This window comes from Heterostelium album, assembly GCF_000004825.1.
Source record: "Heterostelium album PN500 unplaced genomic scaffold PPL_scaffold3, whole genome shotgun sequence".
Lineage (NCBI taxonomy): Eukaryota > Evosea > Eumycetozoa > Acytosteliales > Acytosteliaceae > Heterostelium > Heterostelium album.
The window spans coordinates 1,149,624-1,170,613 of NW_008805065.1; the positions used below are offsets into that span (position 1 = coordinate 1,149,624).

General features: G+C 30.1%; 7 protein-coding genes and 3 non-coding genes across 10 annotated transcripts; 4 read left to right on the forward strand and 6 right to left on the reverse strand.

The window, feature by feature from the left end:
- Positions 1-2,177: 2,177 nt before the first annotated feature.
- Positions 2,178-4,417, forward strand: PPL_03034 (uncharacterized protein; the record flags this gene model as incomplete). The annotated part of the gene is made up of 2 exons (XM_020574009.1): positions 2,178-2,200; positions 2,803-4,417. The coding sequence occupies 2 exons, from the start codon at positions 2,178-2,180 to the stop codon at positions 4,415-4,417; spliced, it is 1,638 nt and encodes a 545-aa protein (XP_020436081.1).
- A 313-nt stretch (positions 4,418-4,730) lies between these two features.
- Positions 4,731-6,150, reverse strand: vmp1 (uncharacterized protein; the record flags this gene model as incomplete). Its single annotated transcript, XM_020574010.1, has 4 exons — positions 4,731-4,901; positions 4,981-5,256; positions 5,316-6,016; positions 6,105-6,150. 4 exons carry the CDS (start codon positions 6,148-6,150, stop codon positions 4,731-4,733), a joined length of 1,194 nt encoding a protein of 397 aa, XP_020436082.1.
- A 414-nt stretch (positions 6,151-6,564) lies between these two features.
- Positions 6,565-7,509, reverse strand: prafB (PRA1 family protein; the record flags this gene model as incomplete). Its single annotated transcript, XM_020574011.1, has 4 exons — positions 6,565-6,573; positions 6,846-7,000; positions 7,118-7,257; positions 7,337-7,509. The coding sequence occupies 4 exons, from the start codon at positions 7,507-7,509 to the stop codon at positions 6,565-6,567; spliced, it is 477 nt and encodes a 158-aa protein (XP_020436083.1).
- A 350-nt stretch (positions 7,510-7,859) lies between these two features.
- PPL_03037 (spindle pole body component 98) lies at positions 7,860-11,045 on the reverse strand (the record flags this gene model as incomplete). The annotated part of the gene is made up of 5 exons (XM_020574012.1): positions 7,860-8,186; positions 8,506-8,609; positions 9,485-9,791; positions 9,854-10,506; positions 10,574-11,045. 5 exons carry the CDS (start codon positions 11,043-11,045, stop codon positions 7,860-7,862), a joined length of 1,863 nt encoding a protein of 620 aa, XP_020436084.1.
- Positions 11,046-12,088: 1,043 nt separating this feature from the next.
- Positions 12,089-12,159, reverse strand: PPL_03038. Its single transcript has one exon. It is a non-coding gene; the product is annotated as a tRNA-Glu (tRNA).
- Positions 12,160-14,098: 1,939 nt separating this feature from the next.
- PPL_03039 (uncharacterized protein) lies at positions 14,099-14,485 on the forward strand (the record flags this gene model as incomplete). The annotated part of the gene is made up of 1 exon (XM_020574013.1): positions 14,099-14,485. The coding sequence occupies one exon, from the start codon at positions 14,099-14,101 to the stop codon at positions 14,483-14,485; it is 387 nt and encodes a 128-aa protein (XP_020436085.1).
- Positions 14,486-16,132: 1,647 nt separating this feature from the next.
- PPL_03040 lies at positions 16,133-16,217 on the reverse strand. The gene is given in 2 exon segments: positions 16,133-16,169; positions 16,179-16,217. It is a non-coding gene; the product is annotated as a tRNA-Thr (tRNA).
- Positions 16,218-16,448: 231 nt separating this feature from the next.
- Positions 16,449-17,487, forward strand: PPL_03041 (uncharacterized protein; the record flags this gene model as incomplete). The annotated part of the gene is made up of 4 exons (XM_020574014.1): positions 16,449-16,790; positions 16,870-17,022; positions 17,095-17,244; positions 17,314-17,487. 4 exons carry the CDS (start codon positions 16,449-16,451, stop codon positions 17,485-17,487), a joined length of 819 nt encoding a protein of 272 aa, XP_020436086.1.
- A 1,051-nt stretch (positions 17,488-18,538) lies between these two features.
- PPL_03042 (uncharacterized protein) lies at positions 18,539-19,720 on the reverse strand (the record flags this gene model as incomplete). The annotated part of the gene is made up of 3 exons (XM_020574015.1): positions 18,539-19,032; positions 19,099-19,264; positions 19,697-19,720. The coding sequence occupies 3 exons, from the start codon at positions 19,718-19,720 to the stop codon at positions 18,539-18,541; spliced, it is 684 nt and encodes a 227-aa protein (XP_020436087.1).
- A 1,082-nt stretch (positions 19,721-20,802) lies between these two features.
- PPL_03043 lies at positions 20,803-20,873 on the forward strand. Its single transcript has one exon. It is a non-coding gene; the product is annotated as a tRNA-Glu (tRNA).
- The last annotated feature ends 117 nt before the right edge of the window (positions 20,874-20,990 follow it).

Consider the following 20,990-nt stretch of genomic DNA (forward strand, 5'->3'; position numbering starts at 1 on the left):
ATTTTGTTTTTTGATCTAACAAAATAATTTATTAAAAAATTTATAATTATATAATTAAAAAAATCAAAATGTTAAATGAAATATGTTAAATTTTTTTCAATGATAAAAAAAAAATAAAAACCCAAATCAATGTGAGACCTATCACAAAGTTATTTTTGTGTGGCTTTGGTTACTGTGTGATTAAAACATTGTGGTGAGATTTTTAAATTTAAAAAAAAAAAAACATTTTTTTTTCCAACAGTTTTTTTTTCATATTTTTGCTTTTAACATTATGATAAATCATTATCGTATTTGATTCAAAGATATATTTTTATACTCATTCAAATGACAATCTTTAGATTTATTTAAAATCAATATTCTATAATTAAGATAAGATTTTGTTTATTTTTAGTTTTGTTCGAAATCTTAGATTATAATTTTAATAAATTTAAATTAATTTGCAAATTTATTTTTACTTTTAATTTTTTAATATTACAAATTTGTGTCGCGTTGCAGTTTAAATTCATTCATATAATAAATAAAGAAGTTAATAATATATTAGTTAAATATATCTTAAAATAATTAAAAGATAATTGTTTTTATTTAAAAAAAGAATTAGATTTTTTTTTTCGAAATTTTTTAGTTTTGCAAAAATTTGAGATCTCGAAAAATATCGATAAAACAAGTTGGTTGGAGGACCAAAATCCCAAATATGAATTAAAATCTCAGATAAATTTCCAGAAACAGAATTTCGAAAAAACTATGGTTTGGCGGCAAAACTATGATGTAAACACTTTTAATCTGACTGAAAAATCACGGTTGTTGTTGCCAAGTGATCCTAAAACAATCAGCAAACCAAAAAAAAAGTCGAAAAATCGAAAAAAAAACATTAAAAACCAAGGTGTTAAATCGATTAATTAGTATGTATTGCAACATTCAAGAAAACTAGAAAATTATGTTTGTATTTTTTTAATTTTTTTTTGGTTTTGTGGTTGCAGTGCCTTTTAATTGTTGGAGAGCCACTCCACAAATTTCACATCACCCTTTGGTGTGTGTTCTTTTTGTAGACATCAAGCGTTTCAAAATTACGGGGATCGTTAAATGATAACCCCATTACGCTCAACCATCCCTCATTGAGAGCAGAGGTGTTTAAACCAGTCATATTCATTGCACATACAGAGTTATACGATTTTCAAAATAATTTTACAAAAATAAAAAAATAAGTTTTGTGTTTTTGTAAACCAAGAATTCCACTACGACTCACTATCCAAATACTTTATATAAATGCTTAACAATTTTTTTTTAAAAACAACCACAACAACAACATCAACAAGAATAACAACAGCAACAACAAACCAAATTTAACTAAAAAAAAGGAAAAAAAAAATTTAAAAAATAGAAAAACAAAAAAAATTGAAAACAAATCACAAATAAATTAAGGTCTCTTCCATCTTTTAAATTTTACTATTGTATTATCAACACATGTGGCATCATTAATATAGGAAGGAGTATAAACTTTGTTTTTTTTTTTTGTATTTTTCACCATAATAATTAGCACTACACATCTATCAATTATCTAGAGGTGTAACTCGGACAATATTAAACGATTACATAAATAATTTCCCCATCCATATAATCCAAATTTCAAATAATTATTTGAAAGTAAAAATTTCGTAAGTATATTTAAAATGTGCTCGTCCTATTTATTTCCCTCCTTGAAAAAAAGTCCTTTGTTGTTCTATTGGTTAACAATAATTCATTACCAACTTTTATATTGTACCTTAAACTAAAATAGAATTTGTCATTATATCAAATATATTCTATGTTGATAAGAAAATATAATATAATATTCTATTTTTCAGGGTGTTAATTTTTACTATTTATTCAAATTTCAATATTCAAATTGTCATTTCTAATAAATAAAAATCATTATTTGTTAAACATTTGTAAATATGTATCTCCAAAAGAAAACAATAAATCATAAAAAATTAAAAAAAACATAAAAAAACATAAAAAAAAAAATAACCAAATCAACTTCAATCACATATTTCAGAAAGTATGCATAAAAAAAGAAATAATTTTGATATATATCAGAGTAATAATGCTATAATATGTTGAAATCTATTATTTAAATACAAGAGTTATAGTTATTCAAAAATAAATTGTTATTTCAAAACATTAATATCTCTTTAAAAAAAATGTTGACTGGTAAGTCTTCAGTGTATTTAACCTACCGAAAATTTATTTATCAGTATATTGTTGAAACAATACAATATAAATCTGAAGCAATAGATTAGAATGAGATTCGACTATAATTTAAAACACTTCTTGACAATCAACCATTGTAAAGTACTCTCTCACTTACACCACCAACACCACATCGAAATATTTATATAAAACAAATTATTAATTAAACACTTTATCCACACGAATACACTTTGTTATACAACACCTTTCAATCAGTTCTTCACACTCTTTGTTAATACTATAAATTTGTAGTGCTCAAGAAGTAGCTAACAATACACCCACTATTTTCTTCTAGCATAGTTGATTTTGAATCAAATAATATTAATCTTTTCAAAAGTGGTAACTACTTACAAGTAGGCTTCTTTAATACTTTAATTCATTTTCCTTTGCTATTAGCAAGTTATTTCATTTAATTTCAGAATAAATGTCGAATGATTAATCATTACACAATTACTAATTAATATATTCCCTATTGTTATAAAAATTTCTCTATTTATATTCAATAAAAATAGACAGGTAGCATATTGTTGTTTATGTTTTAAATTATATAGATACTCAATAATTGATATCCATCAGTGGCGAAGAAGATAATTTTACTTTTGAAATTAATTCTTTTCCACCAATGGATATTGTAAAACTATTAAACAACAAATCGTCAGATGATAAATCTTCTCCAGAGAAGATTCAAGGAGCCTTAGTCTACGACGATAGCAATCTAGAAAAATTCAAAGACGATGGATTTTTTCCAAGGACTTCTTCAACACCAGGCTCAGATGACATAGAACTCGCCACCTCAACACCAGACTCATCAATTCCAATAAATAGCGAGAACCCGAAGCCCAAAAATAATTATTTATATAAAGATAAAAGTAGTATTCATCCTCAACAACATCAACAACAATCCTATCCTCCTCAACAGCCGCAAAATAAATATACAAGAAAATCACCACCGACTCCACCACGTCCTGACTTTATTTCTGAGACCAACTATAATAATAGTTCAAAACCACCAATACAACAACATCAACTAAAACACAACTCAAACCAACCGATTAATAATAATAGAAATTATAAAAGAAAATCACCACCTAACAATAACGGGTCAGAATCATCTTCACCTCCTTTGTTGCCGTCTCAACAACCTAACTATAAAAGAAAATCACCTCCCCACCATGAAATCATTTTACCTAGTTTATCATCATCTATAGAATATATAGGACAGATTGATGAAATGCCACCAACTTCTCAACAACAACAACAAAATCATAATCATCACCAACAACACTTTAATAAACAATATAATGGTCGCCATCAAAACCACCAACATCATCAACCATTACCATATAATAGTTTTCATCAACCACAACCGGCAATTCTTCACCATGTTAATCCACGACCAAACAATAGTCAACATCAACATCACCAACAACTTCATCAACCGAATAGTCAATTTAACCAACACCACAGCCTTCAACCTATTCATCACAATATCCAAAATCCTTCGAAATCACCACCTTCCATCAATTCACCATCGAATCCATCAGGTCGATACACGTGCCAACACATTGGATGTACCTCAAGCTACAGTCACTCGAGTGGACGTTCCAATCACTACAACACCTCCCATATAGAGCCATGCCAAACTGAAGGAAACCTGGAGTGTGAACAATGTATATCAGTATTCAAGAAACAATCAACCAAAAAAGTGAAATGCCGACACGAGGTGCCTTGTGACAAAGTCCTATCAACTTCGAATAGAGCCAGTCACGAGAAAAATATGAAAATGCATACCAAATGTAGTCCAAACTGTAAAAAATGTCAAGAAAACCGTATGAACCAATCCAAAAAGCCAACAGAAACCCAAGTAATAGCCCAGCTTCTCACCCCTATCGAAAATCAACAATCACAACAAAAACCATCCAATTCAATTTTACAACTTCAACTCTCTGGTACTCTCTTCCCATCCAGTGACTCCAACCCCAACTCTGATGATACTGACACCGATAGTGACCAAACAACAACGACTACTACCACAACGACTACTACCACTACCACTTCCAAGAGAAAAAAAAAAATTAAAATTAGTTCATATGTTATATATACTTCAAAATTGACTCCGAGTCTTGTTTGCTCTCCAACCTCCATTTATTCACTCCTACCACCACTTATTCTTCTCACAGCATTTTGCTGACACTTTTTAACCGAATCCGCTTAAAATGGAATTGATAGAACAATTTCATCCTGGTATTAGATACCACACAATCTATTTTAAAAAAAATTTTGAATTATAAATACTTATTTGATTGATTACTTTTTAGAATAATCAATACCTCTCAAGATTATTTCTTTTTTTTCTAGGAAAACAACAAACAATATTTTATTTTTTTTTAAAGAAGTAGAATGATAACTTTCATCCATTTATTAATATTATTTTTCGAGTGTTTAAATGTATTAACTATATTTATATTCCTATCTAATGTTGTTTTTTTATAATAAAAAAATTTCTATTTATCTTTCTTTGATTCGTTCTTCTTGAGAGCTGCCTCCAACTCTTCAATTTTCTTGTTATCTTTTTCGATAAGATATTCTTGTACGCTCGAATCAATGATGGAGATTAAAAAGTAGAAAATCATGCATGCCAATACACAATCCCAGATGACACCGACAAAGCTTTTCTATAATTTTATAAATTGAACATTGCTTGTTAATAATTGCGATATTTTTTTTAAATCACGATTTAAATTTTAAACATACTGGTGCATTTTTGTTGAGGTTCGACGATGAATTTAATCTATCTCTTTCCTTTTCGAGAATTGGTTGAATCTTTCCTTTTGACCATGGAATATAATTTTCGATGAGTGTAACAACCTTGGTGAGAGTTTCCATATTGAATGCTAAAATTACAAAGCAAGCTTGAATATGTGCCTTAATAACGGCTTTTCCAATCAAAGTTGCACCAAAGAATTTCCAGAATGGTACCAAACAGTGACCACATGTAATACCTGCCAAATCAAACAATGGATTTGGAATCTATAAAAAATAATGATTAATAAATAAATATCTAAAATAAAAAATAACTAAATACATACAGATGCAAAAGCTAAAATACCAAAGAAACCCATATTTCCAATCATAGCTGGAATAGCAGCTGTCATTCTTTGAATGAGACTTTGTTTCTCTTGCTTTTCCTCCTTCTTGATTCCTTTCTTGGCTTCCTCTTGTTCGAGCTTCAATCCTTTGATACGAGCGGTTCTCGCTACAAAGTAGGGTGGTAACTCACCGATCGCAGTTCCGGCACCCCACATCAATGCAGCCAACTGAATCGAGTTGAGAATCTGCCAGAATGTGACACCACCGGCTTGCGGGGCGTTCGGGTTGACAAAGCTGTTTGGACCGTACTGAAGGAAGTCTACTGATTGCCATTCGGAGGCAGCCAGTGTGACCTTGGCGATATGTGGTCCCAAGTACAGTACAAAAGTATGCAGACCAGTACCCAAACCGACTGACGACAATACACCGAGACCTACCCACCACAAACAGATCGAAATGAACTCACTGTATTTTCCAATGTAATTTTGGTGTTCACCGGGTGCATAGATCGCCAGAATCGAGAGTGAAATCAATAGACTACTGAAAAACAATGTCTTTGGTCTCTCCTTGAAGAAAGATAACGATGATGCAATCATATCCTTAATCACAATAAGGAAATACTTGATCGTCTTTATTGGATGAAAGAAAAGTCTAACATTTTTTCTATTTTCCTTTCTTTTTTCTAATAATGTTATTCTATCTAAAAAATATTATTATTAATGATTAGAGAGAATGTTAATATTATTATATCTATCAAATCATTCTTTATGAATTATTATGATTTTTACTTTTTATTTGAGTTTCTGATAAACTCTTTACGTTTGTTTTTGACATTTTACAATCGCTACTATATAAAATCTATTACTACCTCCCTATTAATATTACTTTTTTACTGTTTTTACTAATAATGTTACTTGTTTAATATTTTATAAATGTTTAAATAATTGTATAAATAAAGGAAAAGTAGTAAAAGTAAAAAAATCAAAACCTGATATGTGTAATTTATATATATAAATAAAAAAAAAATGAAGTATTTTTAAAAAATCTAACTTTAAATTTTAAAATTCTCTTTTTAAAAAAAAAAAAAAAAAATTTTGTCGTTTTAGAAAAATATCAGCTTTTTATGGAATGAATGAAGAGCTCTTTGTACACCCCGATAACTGGTGTTGTAAAATTGATATGTTTTTTTTATTTATATTGAATGATTAAAATATATTATATATATATACATATAAACTATGATTATTATTAAAAGATCTTTTAAAAAAATAAAATAATAATACAAATGATTTTTTTGTTTTTTATATTATTATTATTATTACTATTGTTATTTTGATTATTTGTTTTAGTGTTTTATTATTATTTATTTAAAAGTATTATGTGATATTTATTTGTACAAATTATCGCGCTATTAATTACATTAATTAGTTCAAATCCTGTTGTTTTAATTATAAATTGAAAAAAAATTAAAAATATTAGTTTTTTTTCTTTAAAATAAATAAATTGAAATTATGAGTCATCTAACTTACATTAGCAAAATCCTTAGCCTTGTTCACGACGTTGTTGATCTTGGCGTTGGTGTTTCTCTTTCTAGCCAAACTGTGGGCCAATACAACCAACAATGAGAACAAGGTTGTGTAGAACAATGTCAATCCACTTGATTTGTAAACAACAATTATTGATACTATAATATTTGATTCGATTTGATTTGATTTCGATTTGATTAGAAATGAAATGTTTTATAAATTAGTATCAACAAGAACTATACTAAACGACGACAACAACAACAATAACAACTTACCGATAGCAAAGATGGCAACTTGATGTAAGAGTTCAACTCTGAATCCACCGACGACATGTGTTTTTGGTTGAACTACAAATACATAGTAACCAATACCAGCGAGTACTAAGACAGCTAACAATAAGTTGTAGTTTGTGAATCTATTGTGTTTTTTATACAATGAATAAGTTGATTAAAATTCAAAAGATATATAATAATATTAATGATATCGATACATACAATGTCAACAATAAAACAGCACCAACAATCAAAGCATAGTTTCCAGAGTAGTAACCAAGATTAGTTTCTGATCTTTCTCTGAATTGAGCATCTGGTATGCTGAATCTTCCCCACTCTGCAAATTCACCCCATGGTCTCACTGTTAAACTACTGGTTTCGAAAATCTTTGCCATTGTGTATGATATATCTTTTATTTATTATTAACTTATTATTACGATTTGATTTATTTATGTTTATTTATATTAATTATATTATTAAAAGAAAAATAATCATGTTCATTATCAAAATTTTTGGATTGTGTGAGAAAACAAAAAAAATTGAAAAAAAATTAAAATAAAGTAACAAAAAAATTAAAAGAAAATTGGTATTGAGATGGGTTGTTTTGTTTATGGACACTTTGTTTTTATAGTTAAACAAGGTGGTGGTTGTGGTGGTGTGTTAACAAGATATGTTTGCAGTGATTAAATAAATAATTAAAATGAACATTTTGTAAGTTTTGTTGTTTAAGTTTTATTAAATAATATTAGTTAGAAGATGTTGTTGTTGTTGTTGTTGTTGTTGTATTGTTGTTATTATTGTTATTATTATTGTTGTTGTTGTTGGAGTTTGATACAGTAGGTGAAGTGGACAGTCTACTATTGTAGGTCTTTGAATAGTATTCATTGAAATCCAACATATATAGCAATGAAGTTGGATTGATATCTTGATGTTTGGTTTTCAACTTTAGTAGTTCGTCTTGTAGTATTTTGAATTGTTGTCTATATTCCTTAACGCTAATATTCAAACGTGCACCATAGTTAGTCAATTCCTTATGAATTTTTTGTTTTTTAGCATCTGTGAGTGGAAGTTCCTATAAATATTAATAACAAGCGTTTGTTGTTAGTTTTTTTCGTAAATTTAATTTGTCTTGTTTTGTTTTGTGTTTTGTTTTGTTTACCTTTCTAATGGCATCGGCAAATGTACATAGATTCTTTTGAGTGTAGGTGAATTTGGAGATTGCATTCAATAGTTGTTTGAATGCATCGTAACATGATTCTGTGTTGATAAGGAATGTCTTGCAGCTGATCTCTTCGAGGTAGAGAGTGTGCGCGTTGATCAACTGGTCCAAGTCACTCGCCGATTCAATAGAGTTGACCATCTTGACCCATGAACTCTCAATCACTTCAAACATGACATAGTAATTGAAATTCGATACGAAATGTGTCATCTCTTTGGAGAGCATCTGAGACTGCTGGAATAGCTGACCGAATCCAACGTTGGTGATCGCCTGCATCTTGAGAAGTGTATTGTACATTGTGTGAGTATTTCGCCACGTCGAACTCAGTGAGAACTCAACGCGTTTCACCGACCAGAGGAAGTGGAATATCCTCTTGTAGCTAGCCATGTTTGTACGACTGATAATGGTTGCCAGCGGCATCGTTATATGGTAGTCGAGCGAGAAGATGTCCCAGCCGATATTCGCGCTGCTGCTAGCGCCGCCCGTAGACACGCGGTCCTCCTGCAACGAGATATCCAGTCGTTTCAGAATGTCTTCATCTTCGTACTGCGAATTCGATGTACGAATTGCATTCTCCATGATTGTGACCAGTCGGTGACGCGTCAGTTGCGCCACCGGCTTCAAGAGGTCCTCTCCGAGCATGTCCATCAAACCCTGAATAAAGTCGCCTTGTCCCAGCAGCAAGTAACGACGCAACGCTTTACAATGATCCATGAATCGGAAGCGTACCATCATCAGATCGATCAGTCGCTTACTGCTATACTTGGAGGCGCCACTTATCACCGTATCCAAATTGGCGAGGTCGGCATACGATTCCAGTCGCAGACGACCACCCGCGCTTCCCTCCTTGTCGCCCGTCCAAAACGTCGATTCCTTGCAACACTGTTTCATAAAGTTTATGGATTTGCCGATCAACAGGATTCGCCGGCTCATGTTGCCGACGTTGAAGAAGCTCGGCAGCATCTCTGGTACCAGAGTGTACTTGTCGCTCCAGACGCGGTCTACCGGAACCTGCAGGTTCTTGGCGATGAAGAACTCTGAGTGTAGATCGTTGATCTCACCCTCTGATATCCAGCGATCCAACATAGTAAATATCGGTTTGGAGACGGCCACAAGTATAGACTTTACCATGGTGCGAACCGTTGAGTTACCATGCACCGAGAACGATTCGATATACGAAACAGTGGCACCGCCTTTCAAAGTGGAGACACCCGATACCAATGCACAGAGTGCTTTCAATTTGAACAACGGTTCTTGTATCCAAACAAACATACCCATCAACGTCATATGTTCACCGCCACCACCACCACCAATATTATCACTACTATTAACACTACTACTACTGCTGCTAGGTTCACTAAATTGATTCTCTGATACATTTCTATTTATCTTTGTTTCTAATATTGCAATTAATCTATAGAATTCAGATAGTTCCTCTTGAACACATGAACAAAAACACTAATTAATTGTTATATTATATTAGTTATTGTATATCTTGTTTTGTTTTTGGTTTTACTTACTTGATTAACTAAACCTTGATGTGAAAAATTACTGTGAACTAAAAACAATCTGACTTGACGGAATAGCCAACCAAATTCGACTAGACGACCAATAAGATCGGCTCTTGGCTTTGAAATATTTACATTCTTGTCGACGGTGTATCCATTGATGTCATTAAAGTATTTGATATACTTTCCTTCGATACCTTGGAATACATAGATCAAATCTTTCAATAGTAATTCCTCTGATACCTCTATTTTTTGACTTGCTCTCTTATTGCTATTGCTATTGTTATTGCTATTATTACTATTGGGTAATGCAACATTATTAATAGTTGATTGTGCAGTGTAGATCGGTAGTTGAGTGGGTGGTAGTTCATTGTTGAGGAATTGGTTTGCGATGGGTGGTGGTAGTTGTTTGGGTACTGGTGGCTGCACTGACATTGTTTCCATCTTTGAACGAATCTGTTCGACCAATACTGATGAATCGCTCTTCTTTGAGTGTTGTTGTTGTTGTTGCAGTGTATTGAATTGTTGGAGAATCTCGTCTGCCTTGCCATTGATCAGTGTAACAATAGTAGAAAGATAAACATTGTTGTTATTCGACACTTGATACAATTCACGATAGATATCACCAAATTTAATCAACTTTTCTTTATCTCCAATATTTGTTACTATAAATTCAAATGTGTTTTGTTAGCTATCTATCTATAGTAACACATAACTATTACTTATACTTACAATATTTATGTATTTCATCGTATATTTTAAAATCATCTTGTTTCAATTTTGATGGTGGTTGTTGTTGTTGTTGATGTACAATCATAAATCTTAATATATTATTTACTTTTGATCTATAGTCTATACTATTTTCATTGTCTTTTTGTTTGTAGAACATAATAATAAGTTTATAGAGTAGAAGTTGTATTTTACTCATTGGAGTTGTATTTGAAGTCTGTGATGTTGTTGTTGTTGTTGAGCTGCTATTGTTTGTTGTACTATTGACTGTCGGTAGTTGCATAGTTGGTAATGATGTCACTGATATAGAAGGTGGGGATATAGAAGATGATGATGATGACGAAGTTGTTGTTGTCGTTGTTGAAGTATTATTACTTTTATTTCCATTGTTGCTAACATTATTTAAAGTACTATCATTATCTTTTTTATTTAATTTCGATATCGATGATGATGTTGTTGTTATTGAACCATTCATCTTTTCTGTATTATCTGTTATTTTGATCATTTATTATTATTTACTATTAAAATGAATTGTCATTGCTTTTGGCGCGCAAATCAAACAATCAATCAAATTACCAAATTAAAATTTAAATTATAAAAAAAGATTAATAATTTTTGGAATCAAACCAAACTGATTTTTAAATTATTTAAATTTAAGTTTACTGAGATGATATATTTATAAATGATAATTTAATTAAACACACAAGCTTTGAACAAACAAGTTAAAATAGAAGCTTCTATTTTAATTGTTGAAAACTTGTTTTTATTTTGCTTTCAACATGTTATTTATCTTAAAAACAAATTATACCAAATTCATTACAGTACAATTTCACAAGATACAAAAGTTATTTAATATAGAGTGTATGAATTGTTCTTTGTTATAATCCAATACAATTCATATTGTTTTAATTAATTATATAAATTAATTAATATATTTTAAACAACTTTAAAAATTATATTAACACAATATAAGTATTTTCACAAAATAATTGTACTCGGCGAATACAAATATATAATAATGAATAAATAATTTATAAATAATTATAATTACTTTACAAATTGGTACAACAAACCGTAAAATCTTAATAATACAACCCAAATATATATTATAAGTGAGAGTTTATGTTTATCAAGTCTTCCGAGTTGTATTAAATCACTATCACTGTGACTATAGTCATATTAAAAATTGATACTGCTATGAACGATAGATAGTAATTAACTAAACATATTTATACTCAATAACTATTAGACATAGATTTTTTTCAGTCAAACGAATGTCTTTCTGCTATTTCACTTTTAATCAACAGCAGTTTTACAACTTGACTTTGAATGCACATTACTTGATAATATAGGAGTTAATATCTAAAAATAATGAATAATAGTACACATGAATATATAGAAGGCGAAGGTTTGGTCAAGAGTTTCTATTTTCAGAGATTTTAACAGTGATTTTTGAAGGAAAATCTTTAAAAATAGTGGCATACCGCAGGCGGTATTGTGATTTTTAAAATGATAAACCTCCCTATCCGGGAATCGAACCCGGGGTTTCAGTGTGAAAGACTAATGTGTTACCACTACACCAATAAGGATTATTTACATTATGTATTTTTTAAAATAAATTTTTATATTTCCCTTTTTAAAAACTAAACAACGGTTATTGTATAACAGAATATCAAACAAACCATCGACAACTTAAACAACAGCAAACTTATCACTGCTAAGGTACCTAGAACATCACATTACAGCTTAAAAAACAACACTGCCTTGTAGCTATTTATTACTCTTAATGACAGGCAGGCAGTGTGCTACATGTCATCGAACAGCCTTCTGCCACCCTACTCTCTCCGAATATCCAAGAAGAGATCGAACGTGGTGATAAAACATAGAAAAGATACCACCTGATAATTATCAACTATTATTTTCAGAAAATAATTAATTCTTAGTTGCAATAAAACCCGCTGTACAAGTGATGTGTTGTTGGATATCTCAACTTCATGAAGTTGTTAACCTTGTATTGTCACTTAAAAAAAAGAATTAAAACCGGTAGGTAAACTTTTCCAATCTTTAACAACGAAAGATCCTGTCCAAGCTGAGAATGGTCGTACTCCTATAAAAGTATTGTTGTAGATTTAATAATACTTTCTTGAAAAAAAGGAAGTTTAATAATTACATATATGAAAAAATCCAAAAATTATATCTAATGACAGTCTTGATGTTCAATCAGGTCCCTTGAATTATATATGGTTGTCAACTATGTTATTATTTCACTAATCAAAATATACATTCTTTTCTTTATTTTAATTAAAATATTTTATAGTCGATTTGATAATGATCAAAAAAAACTATTTGTAACCTCCACAATGTAATTAAACGAAAAGTCATGTTGATAAAAATATCTTTTTTTTTTTTGTAAGTGGGTTATATATGATTCACTAAGCGATTTCAAGCCCTAAAACTCAAAACCTAATATTTATTCATTCCGAGAGATTATTATAACCACTCGCTTAAACTTTATAGTTTTCTAAAGAATTAATATTTGTTTTATAGAAGTTCTATAGAAACCCATTATTGTCTAATCTTCTTGAAAGAATCAAAAGCTAATAATGTTGTCATCGATGGGAGTTCGTTTAAATTAATCTTTGGGAAATCTTTAGAATAGTACATATATCTTTTAATAAACAAAATTTTACAATTTGCATTTTTCAATTATTTCTTTTGTTTTATGATAATGAATAAACTTTGAATCTAATCGATTAATTAATTACGTTTTAGTTGGTTGATACTTTGATTTAAAATGGTTCAATAGTAAAAAGCCTCTGATAATGATTGGGCGGGTGTGCAAAAAAACTTTCCAATAAAATGAAATTAATAGTTTTTGGGTTGAAATGATTTTTAAATCCACAAAAGCGGGCTTAAAATCAACCAATGATTAGCACTGATTCAATTTCAATTAATATCCTAGAGGTAAATTTCAGTCGTTTGTTTTGGGAATTTTTCATAAACAAAAATATGTTTTTTTTTTGTTTTGATTCAGATGAAAAATCATACCTGTGATGTTCATGTTGAACAAAAAAAATGTGTGCTTTTCAATTACCGATATTTGATTGGGCAAAATGTGTTAAGAAAAAAATGATTGCAAAGATATATATATTCTACTGAAACATCATCCTCTTTTTGTTGAAAACAGAAATCATATTATAAAGAAAGATACAGCAATCTGAGAAATATAAGGTTATATAGATTTAAGTAATCAAACTGTTTATTACTACTTTTGAGTTTTATTGATATTAGAATACCCTGCTACATATTACAATGATGGCTTATCATAAAAAAAAAACTAAAAACAAAATAAATATTAAATTAATAAAATATTTTTAAAAGGTTTCTAAATGACTATAAATTGGACAAGTTGAACAAAACAGAATTCATTCCAAACTAATCAAATACTTATATTTATAAAAAATAAATACATACCAAATTAAATTTAAATCTTTTAATTTTCAAAATAAACTTTAATAAAATTCTAAAATGTTGAAGATCGTCGCTTTACTCGCTATCTGCATTGCTGTTGCCTCTGCTTCTACCTGTGCCACCACTGGTTGCCCATCCAACCAAGCCTGTTACGGTACCATTAACGCCACACCAACCTGTTACAACTATGGTAACTGTGGTATCGTCCCATGTCCATCTGGTCAATCATGTTTGGTCATTGCCGGTCAAGCTCAATGTGTTGCCCCAACTGTCTGCCCATCATGTTCCTCCGATCAAGCCTGTGCCTTTGTTACTGGTAACTGCGGTATTGTTCCATGTTCCCCAGGTTGTTTCACCTATGGTAACTGTGGTATTGTCCCATGTCCATCTGGTCAATCATGTGTTGTTGTTGCTGGTAATGCCCAATGCGTCAACGCTCTCTAAATCCATTAAATTTAATATTATTTTAACTTTGCATTCATTTTAATGAATAAATTATATTTATTTAAATATAGTTGAATAAATCTAAAATGAATATAATGATTTTGTTCAGTTTATATCTATTTATACAAATGATTTTGATTTATCTAATTACTTCAATAGAATAAGCTTAAATTTAATATACCATATTTTGAAAGGTATAAAGAGGACTCAAACCACAAGAATTATTTATAGGACTCAGTTTGGTACCCAGTTTCACAACAATCATTTGGCAAGATTTCTTATTTATTTAATTATTAATGATTATTTGGTAGATTCATCATCAATATAAAATATACTAAATTAATTTTATATTTTTAAATATTGAAAAAATTTTTCATATCATTTTGTTTTTAATACTATTTTTTTTATTAAAAAGATTAAATTCACGGGACCTACATCTTTAATTCATGGATTAGTGTTATTAGAATATTATTCACTATTTACTTTATTTGATATTGATTTTTATTTTTAAAAGAGAGCAGGATGAGATCTAAATTTAGTATTAATTGGATTAAACTAATCGACTATATATTGATCTCAAATAATAAAATCTAGAGTATATTAAAGGAATTGGAATAAACATTATGACCAACCTTTAACACTATTGTCAGGTAAGATTGCAAGAGAGAAATGATCAAATGATTAAATATTCTCTCTTTTTGATATACAATGTATATATTTATATCGAAAAAAGATTAGATTGGTGAATAAAGGAAATCAAGTTAAAAGTTCTTCCTTTAGAAGAATGTGGATATGATATATACAAATTGCTGTAGGAAATTCAAAGGGAAAGAATTAGATTTGGTTTTTTATGTCTTGCAACTACTATTTTTTCCTCATGGATTCAATCTTACAATTCCCTATTATTACTCCTTCTACAATTCTAATAGTTGTTTAGGATTCTATCTATGGAAATAAACTGTATTACATCTCTAACTGTTGAAAAGTATCTGTTTCTTTGGTTATTCAATACATTAATATAAGACACGATTCAAAGTTTTGTAAGAAACTAAGTGTGGATACCCTTGAATCAAAGATGATTGTACTCTTGAAAATATTAGACTCAAGATAATAACAATGATATCACTGGTACATTACACTCTATATTCAACTATTTAAATAAGCAACCTTCTAAAATATCATTTACATTTACATTCCTAATAAATCAAAGTTGACTAAGAAATCAAAATAAAATAAAGCAAAAAACTATGATATTTTGTAGGGTAGTAACCTTAAAGTGATTCACATTTGTCAAGAATCTAAAATATAACTTCAAGTAAAGTTTCAATTAAAGAAGAATATAATTTTAAGATTATCTTTCTTTTAGTTGGGATTAACCTTAAGTAAGTACTGGTTTGTGGAGATTAGGTAGTGTAAAACAAAAAAAAACATTCACTTGAATTCTCAAATAAAAAAATAATATTTTGATTAAGTAGTCTCAATCTCACACTTTCCAACCCTTTATATAAGAAATAGCCATCCGCCCCAAGCATTTTCACAAGAAGATAATGTTTGATTTAAATAAATTCTTATTGTTTTAAGTTCAATTAATTCACGATCCCAAACAACTTTCTTCCCTTACCGCATGCGGAATGGTCAATTTTATAAAGGCTCCAACGAGATTCGAACTCGTGACCCCTTCCTATCTCTTCCTTTACTAGGGAAGTACAATAACCAACTATGCTATGGAGCCTCTGATGAAAAATAGAAAATCATTTTTTATTTTTATTTCTTTTTCGAAATATTAATTAAAAAAAATTGATTAAATAAAAAATTGGCATAAAGTTTTAACCATCCTGTTTCTGGATGTCTCCAGATACTAAACCCTCTATAGAATTTGAAAGTATAAAACCATTTTCCTCAAATATCTTCAATAAAAAAAAACGAATCATTTTTACCAAAACAAACAAAAACGAACGACAACATGTTGAATGGTAGAGAAAAGAATGGACAGCTCAATATTAATTGGAAAGAGTATGCATTAGGTGCAGACAAGTTCAAGAGAAAGACTGTTGGATTTGGAAAGTATGATAAGCGTGAGAAAGAGTATGAAAAAGAGCTCTTTATCAGAGAGATGTCTATCATTCAGGGTGGTATAGGCTGTGCTATCTGGGATGCTGCTATCATCATGTCACGTTGGATCTTCAAGCATCAGGATGCATTCAGCGGTCAAAAGTGTCTAGAATTGGGAAGTGGTGTCGGATTGACTGGTATCTTGGCAGCACACTTTTGTCAATCGATTACACTGACAGATTATCTTCCACCTGTAAGTTTGTTTAATAATAAACGAATAGTAGCAATTTCAAAGAACAACCAATCTAACAACTATCATCGTTTTTCAATAGTTATTAGAGAATCTTAAATACAATGTAGATTTAAACAGTAGAAAAGATACTGTTGATATGGATGATGACGAAGAGATCAGAGTCAACAACAGAATGATAGAGTTAAAGGAAAAAGTTGATGTGAAATATTTGAATTGGGATGAAATCGATAGTGTAAGTTAACATTGTTGATCGTATAAAAGAAAAACAAAACCAAATCTATTATTAACTCTGATGTTTGATTAGATAACAGTGAGTGAAGACGAAAAATATGATATAATATTCGGTAGTGAATTGACCTATAGTTTATTAAGTGTTGATAATCTGATAAAAGTGATTCAAAAATATCTAAAGAATGACGGTATTTTTTATGAGATTCTATCTGACGACAGAGATGTAAGTAATTTTCTATTTTTACCAATATTGTTTTGATATATTAATTATATTATAATGATAATAATATAGGGAGTATCTTATTTCCTTGAGCAAATGCAAGAAAAAAAGTTTATTTCAAAGATTGTACCTGTTGACCAGCAATACTTGGGTTCTTATGGTACCAAACAGAGAGAGGAAACCTATAAATTCTATTCATTTAAACTTGACAATGGTCAGCCAAACAATCATATCGATATGATTTAAAGCAATGTTGATTGAAAAGAATTTTCTTTCAGTAGTAATAATTCAAAATAAAAAAGAAATTGACAAAACATTTACTTAAAATATTTTCAAACTTTGGACAACCAGAATCTCTTTGAATTGTGTTTCCATTACTACACTAAATACTTAACTAATAAAGAATTCTGAAATCATTCTTTTCCTCAAGAATTGAAATTAGATTTTAATACCTACAATTGAGAATCTGTCATAATCCCATATGAAGAGTGAAACTTGAAAGCTACAATAACAAAGAATATTCTAGCATTTACATTTATAAAGATAAATTTGAGGATTAAAAGACCAAAATGGTGGTCAATGATCATTAAAATAGTTTCTTAAAAGTAAAACAGATTCTAAAAAAGAAAAAATATATTGAACAATTCTTGTTTTTTTTGAAGTGACAATACAAGGTGGAAGTTAAGATATTCAAAAAACACAACAATTGTACTGCTGGTTTTATTCCAACTAGTAATTAAAATGAATGTCAACTAAAGACCAGGCGGGGGAAATTATATGTATCCTTCTATGTTTTACTCCTTGGTTGGTACCACCAGGATGCTGATTGTGAGGATTCTCTTTAATACAACCTATGATTTCGGGCACATGTGCAGGAGGGATATGGAATTTCTTCGGGTGGAGGTGGAGGTAATACCATTGGCTCGCTATTGAATCCGGTGGAGTCGGTATTTGGTTCACTTTTAGCAACTTGTTTGACCGGTGGACTGCTCAAAGTTTAATTGGGGACGTTGTTGTTGTTGAAGTTGCTGTTGATTTTGTCTTCTTTTTTCTATCTTAAGAGTTTTACAATTTGTTCGACTGCATAAAATATTGTTTTAAAAAAAAAAATAATAATAGAGTATTTAATATATTTTTTGAATGATTGATCGATATCTCAGCTTTAAAAAAATCATACAAAGAATGTATGTGGAAAAAAAAAATAAGAAAATTGTATTATTTAAGGGTTTGGGGTGACAAATTATTTTAATAATTTATTAGGTTAATTGGTAATTTTTTTAAAATTAATTCTATTGATTTAAAAGAATCCTTTTAAAATATTGTTGAGTTGAGGAGTTACAGTATGTGGAATTGTGACGACAGATTGTGATAAACAAGCTGAAGGCAAATCAAACCATGATTCGGTAAAAGTGTTTTCAAAGTTGTAGAAATTCATTAGGGTAAATCCTGGTTTTGAGATGTCGGAGTTTCTTAAAGTCGATGAAACCAAAGAGCAAGTCTTTGGATCATAAAGGTAGGTTTGATTGGTATTGAAGGAATAAGCAGCAGCATTATAGATTTGAACTGGGAATTGACCAATCAAGAAGCTACCCAATAAGTCACCCAATGGAAGGCTAATTGGGAATGGAGAGTTCAAAGATACTTTGACACAAACCTCATTTTGCAAAATGAACCCCTCGTTGGTTTTACCAAACTCCCAAATAGATCCAATGATTGGTTCTTGGCCTTCGGAAAGAATCACATAAGAGCTGAAAGTTCTTTGACCAACAAAGTCGGTAGTGGTATTTCCAGCTAAAATATTTATGAAATTAATATTAATTTATTTATTTAATTTAATATTTTAATATTATTTATTACCTTCAAAAAACGATAATGGTGGTTGATTGGAGTTTGGTAATAAAGAGTTAAAGGCAGAAACTTCATAATTTGTAGTGTATCCATTTGGCTCTTGACATTGGTATGGAAAATGTGGTTTGGATGAAACGCATGCAACTAAAACTAATAAAACAATTAAGAATTTCATCTTGAAAAAAGTTAATGTTTGAGAATAGAGATATTAAAGTGGAAGAGATTTTATATATTTAATTAAATGATTGAATATTTGATTTGATTGATATTAACTTTCAAAAAATAAATTTGTTTAAATAGTTTCTATTCCAATCTTAGATAGAGATAAAAATTATAAAATAATTTTATCATACCAGGAACAATTGTATGGTGTCTCTTGGGATATCAGTCAAAGGAATGAACCAGGATCCAGAATAAAAAAACTAAAATTGGTTTTATTCAATGAATGTCATTGGATTCCATATCTTCTATATGAGGTTAACCAGGTTAACATTAAAATGTGATTGAAACTAAAATAGATATTTTTTTTTTTGAAGAAACAAAAATTGGTTTTTTTTGACACATCATTCTTTTTTTTTTTATTATAAAAAATCAAGATTTTAAATACCGAATTATAAATCTTTTCACTCATTTTTTTATTTTACTTTTTAATCCTGGTTTTATTTTATTTTGTTAACACTGGTCTCTTAGATAATTTCCAAATTTATGATATCATACGATCTTAATTTATAGTTATTTTATTCTATGGTTTGTCGTCTAGTTTGGAAGTGTTCTGCAATAGATGGGATGGCCAACTCCTAAAGTTATTATCAATGAGTAAAAGTATACGAATCGTAAGCAGTGTATACAGATTTGAGAGCAGTAGACATCTAGAGAAGAGTTTGAAGAGAGTGTCACGCCCTTTTGGTCTTTGATCTTAGCTGTGGTGGTGAAGGTATCGGGAGAATCCTTTGCTTAAGGATTTCCTGTTCTTTTGTGGTTGGGGTTGGTTTTTTGTCAGAGTTCACTCTAATGAATGTTCTGTATATAGTTTTGAGTTGGATTATTGTGTTGGGTGATTCTGTGGTTGGTTGGTTGAGGTGGGAGTTGTGTCCATGCAAGCTGGTAAGTTTTTTCCAAGCGTTTTGACATTTGGTGAACTAAGGAGACGGTACTAAAAATTTATTTCAAAGATCACATTGTAATGAAAGGAGGTATATACCACTGACGTATGTATGCTTATCGGCATAAGGATTGACCAGATACCTTATGCAATTCCTTTTTTTTTTTTTTTAAAGTATTCTCATATCTTGAAGAATACTTAAATGGATTTTATTTTTATTTGTTTATTTGCTAGTGAGGTGGGATGGCGTTGGGAAGCTCCAGGTTTGGTGGTTCCAGATGAGTTTGAAGTCGTCTAGCTTCTTCAGCCATTTGGATTGATATGCTTGAATGTTTAAGTTATTTCGACCGAAGTCTTGTTTTGATTTTCTGATTAGTTTGTGGTATTCTAGTTTAGCTAGTCTGTTAATGTTGTTGGTTGTTGCGTGATAGAAGGTGGTGGGTGTGATGAAGGAGTTGTGTGCAAGTTTGCAGTGAAGAATCCAGACCTGGTGCAGTACAATTTCTATTATGTTTCGGTGTAGCTGGTTTTTGCTTGTCATCTTGAGGATGTCTGAATCTCAACCGTTGAGAGGCTATCCAGCACCATTGTGATACACATAATGTAAATAATCCTTATTGGTGTAGTGGTAACACATTAGTCTTTCACACTGAAACCCCGGGTTCGATTCCCGGATAGGGAGGTTTCTTTTTTTAAAAATCACAATACCGCCTGCGGTAAGTCACTATTTTTAAAGATTTTCCTTCAAAAATCTTTTGTAAAGTAGTAATACCAGAGGTATTATACCTCTTAGGATAGT